Source organism: Octopus bimaculoides, chromosome 14, assembly GCF_001194135.2.
Source record: "Octopus bimaculoides isolate UCB-OBI-ISO-001 chromosome 14, ASM119413v2, whole genome shotgun sequence".
Taxonomy (NCBI): Eukaryota; Metazoa; Mollusca; class Cephalopoda; order Octopoda; family Octopodidae; genus Octopus; species Octopus bimaculoides.
This window is the reverse complement of record NC_068994.1, coordinates 21,126,751-21,130,774: the sequence shown is the minus strand read 5'-3', so window position 1 is coordinate 21,130,774 and position 4,024 is coordinate 21,126,751. Positions and strand designations below refer to the sequence as shown.

Genomic DNA, 4,024 nt, shown 5'->3' with positions numbered 1-4,024 from the left:
GACCCTGCTGTTTCCACGTGTACTTTTTGCCTATAACCTTTTAATTTGTATGGATTCTTATTCCCTTTTCAATGGGAAATATTTTTAATAAATATAATCATAGTGAAAAGTAGTGACAAATTATCAAAAATCGCTTGCTAATCAAGATAATTTGAGCTTGATGGAGAAAACAAAGTGCTGATAATCAAAATAAGCATTTTTATTATTTCAGTAATAATATCTACTTTAACTACTTTTCTGCTCTGCTATGGTCAAAAGTGGCAATGCCATTGCCAACACTTAGAATCATCAAAGAAATTGTTGACGTCCCCATTGCCTAAGGGGTCACTCCTGATATCTTAGCAGATGAAACCACATGTCCCAACTCCCCCACCCTTGTCTTGCTTTAAATGATTAGGTACTTGTTAGATGAAATTCTGAAATGTTTGAAATTTAACGAGACAATTTTCTTGAAATTAATAACTCTGGTGCATTTTTCATTTCTTTTTCTGTCAAAGTATATGTTCTTCCTGTAGCAGTTCTAGGGGTCAAATTTACAAAGGATATCTAAATAACCCACTGTTAAAACATTTGACTTTCTAGGATACTGAAATGATGATGAGAGTCCCTTAGGTTCAAGAAAGGTGAGTTTTACTTGCATAGTTTCTGGGTATGTTTCTATAACACAGGCTAACCACCAGTCACCATCATAGGTTGCAGCTACAAATCCTTTTATGCCCTCAAATTGAATAGCATCTTGCATGGAGATACTAATTTTAGTATAATTGTAGATATCATTTTTACCGTAATTTCTGAAGGTGAGTTTGGGATAAAGCAATGCAACTACTGTGTCCCTGGAATTGTTTCTAAATCTCTCTCTCAATAGATTTTTCTCATTCTGCATTTCATCATTTGAGGAGTAGATAAAATTAATTGCAGGAATGTTTTGCTGACCATAGTCATGAAGTTGTCTTGGAGTCACGATTTGTTCATTGAAAGGACATTGTAAACTTGCCTGAGCTGCCATTCATTTAATTGTGCCTCCTAAGCCATTACAAGATCTCTTGTTATGAGAAATAACAAAGAAGTGCCGCTCTACATCAGTATGGAAATCTATAAAATGGTAACAAAAATTTATAAAATTCTTACAATTTTTATGTTGTGAAGCAGCACCATCTGAAAAATAGAGAATTTTGTTGGTATTAAAGGCTTTGCTCCAAAGAAAATCTGTCAGCTTTCTTTGGAAGAGATGGACTGCTATTGTACCATGCTTCATAAAGTTGGATATAATAACAACATTGATGTTAGTCACATCATTGTTTTGTTTATAGTAACAAACAGGTGGATAGTGGCTTGGGCATTGTTCCAATAAAATCCTTATGTAGCATCTTGCAAGATGAATGTTTCAAAACACAATTTCACATAAGGAATCATATAAAACAAATTCATAAGTGTGTGTATATATACATATACATATATATATATATATATATATACCAGTCGAGCCAACACTATCGATGTGTGCGTCAACAATAGTGTTAAAGTCTCCTAACACCACTAATGTCTTCAACATCATGAGAAAGTTCTCTAGGTGCCAATAAAAATCAGTGTGTAATCCTCTATCACAAGGTGCATAGATCCCGATCAACCTGAAGGCCTTACTGCTGTATGTCACATCAAGGATAACCAGCCCACCTTCTATGTCTACATAGACTGTACTTGTCTGCAGAGCCAAGCCTTTTCGGATCAGTACAACTACCCCCACCTCGACCTCTTGTCTGGTCAGGAGACATGATTTTCTCATAGCCATTCAGGAGGGGCGAGAAGGTTTGTAGACTATCCAGCTTGGTCTCTGTAGCAACCATCATATGCATATTGTGTGATCTGAGGTCATCAAGGAAACAGGCTTGCTTCCACTTCGAGCTCAGACCATGCACATTCAAACATCCAAGGTTGAGTGCAGCCATTAAAAACAATGGGAAAAAAGCAAGGGTTCTACTTACCCTTAACTGGTGATGTTGGGGCTGACCTCACCACCCATGAAGCAGTCCCTTCCTTCTCCTCCTTCTTCAAGTAGCAGGACAGGGCTATAATCTTCCTGATGTTCATTGGATGCCTCTCCTTCAGCTCCCTGTATAGGGTTTCCCCTATCCAAGCGCACCTCTTGTCCATACTCCTATGTTGAAGGTATATTTTGGCTGTATGATGGTTTTTGATCACTTCGTCCGTGTAAATGTTTTTAGTATTGTATTCTACCAAAATTTTTTCATCTTTTTCTTTTCCTGTGGTGATGGAGCGGGGTCTTTTTTTGTTATTTGTGGTGAAGTGCTGCTTTTTCCTGTGGGGGATATGGGTGGGGAAGGTGCATGTGTTCGTTTCCGAACTGTCATGAACTTCCTCTCAGCCACCTCCATGGTTTTGTCTGGGGGAGCTGTATTTTTTTCTACAACAGGTGCCTCTGGTTTCAAGGGGGTGGGCAATTTTGTTTTTGCAGGGACTTGAGTGTGCAGGGGCTGGGTCTTTTCATTGTTTTGTTTGGGGGCCAGCACTGCAACAGAGGGAGTGGGAGTGTTTGTCTTTGTGGGGGCTGGTGTGTGTTGGGGCTTGGGGTTGTTTTTTTCGGATGTAGTGCCTGGTGTCTGTATAAGATTGTCATTTTTTCTCTTTTCTTCCTCTCTCTTTTTTCTTTCTTCGCAGTCAAGGCGAATGTGGCCCTTCTTTCCACACTCATAACAGGTGGGTTTTTTCCTTCCACCTGTATTTGAAGGGCCACATTCTCACCCACGAGCACCTTGTCTGGAAGCATTTGTATATCTTCCAGTGGCCCCTGAATTATGGCTGAAATGCTCTGTCCCAGACAGTTCTGGGGAGCAGAACATGTTATCTGCAAAACTTTTATTTTTTATGTCCTGTTAAACAACAGGGCAGCCATCACTTCATGTTGGTCGATATCTGGTGGCACTTCTGTCATCTTTACACAAGAAGTGTGCCTCCCCATGTAGGTTGGCAGAAGCACCACCTCCTTTGTTTGCAGGGGGCTCACGGAGCACCCGTGGGCCATCTCTTCAGTTGCAAACCTGACTTTAATTGTCGCATATGCCTTTCCCTTCTCGATGTATGCAATGTCCTTCCACATAGGGGCCAGGAATTTCTCTATTTTGTCTTTTTCAAAATGTTTAAAATGTTTATTCTGTGGACAATAAGATTTAAACATTACTGTTTTCCTTTTTGTCTCTCTGGCGTTGAAGTGGGGTGATATCTTAATATCACCGTCCTCCTCCTTCATTCTTCCGAAATATTCTTCCAGTTTTTCAACTGGAATTTCTATGGTTTCAGTTGCCACTGCGGCAACTGCCAAAAATTTTTTACAGTGTTGGCACCTCCACCAACATTAACACCACTCTCTTTGAGTGTGCATTTTTCTTTAATAATTTCAACCAACATATTCTGTCGAAATTAATTCAATACAAAAATAAAGCCTACAACGGCTTTTCAAAGTTTACCAAAAAATGTTCAACAGAAAATATTGCTTCCACTTAAAGTGGAAGCCTATAATAGCATTAACAATAAATTTTCCAATTTTATGTTTTGTTGTACAATAACTCTACAAACAATATTTCCAAAACTTTTAACTTTAATATGCACTTTGCAGCTACACAAAAACGACAGCAAGTACATATTGGATTGCAATAATGAAATAAACAGATGTGCTCCAAAAGGAAACAGCTGGAATTTTATGCTACCTACCTACATAATATATATATATATTATGTATGTATGTATGTATGTATGTATATATATTTGTATGCGTGCACACGTGTGTGTGTGTGTGTGTGTGCGTGTGTGTGTGTGTGTGTGTCTGTGTGTAGATGTGTGTCTTTGTATCTCTGTTTTTCCCCTGCCACTGCCTGGCAATTGGTGCTGGTATGTTTATGCCCCAATAACTTACCAGTTTGACAAAAGAGATGACAGAATAAGAACCAGGCCTAAAAAGAAACAGAAAAAACAAATGCTGGGTTCAATTGTTTGAGTAAAATTCTTCAAG

At 38.7% G+C, this 4,024-nt stretch overlaps 1 protein-coding gene across 1 annotated transcript in view; it reads left to right on the top strand.

The window, feature by feature from the left end:
- Positions 1–320, top strand: part of LOC106876122 (uncharacterized) — a 3,868-nt gene extending 3,548 nt beyond the window's left edge. Inside the window, exon 2 of the mRNA XM_014924531.1 lies at positions 212–320. Coding sequence (XP_014780017.1) covers positions 212–320 — 109 coding nt within the window. The remainder of the gene's footprint in view (positions 1–211) is intronic.
- Positions 321–4,024: the final 3,704 nt, after the last annotated feature.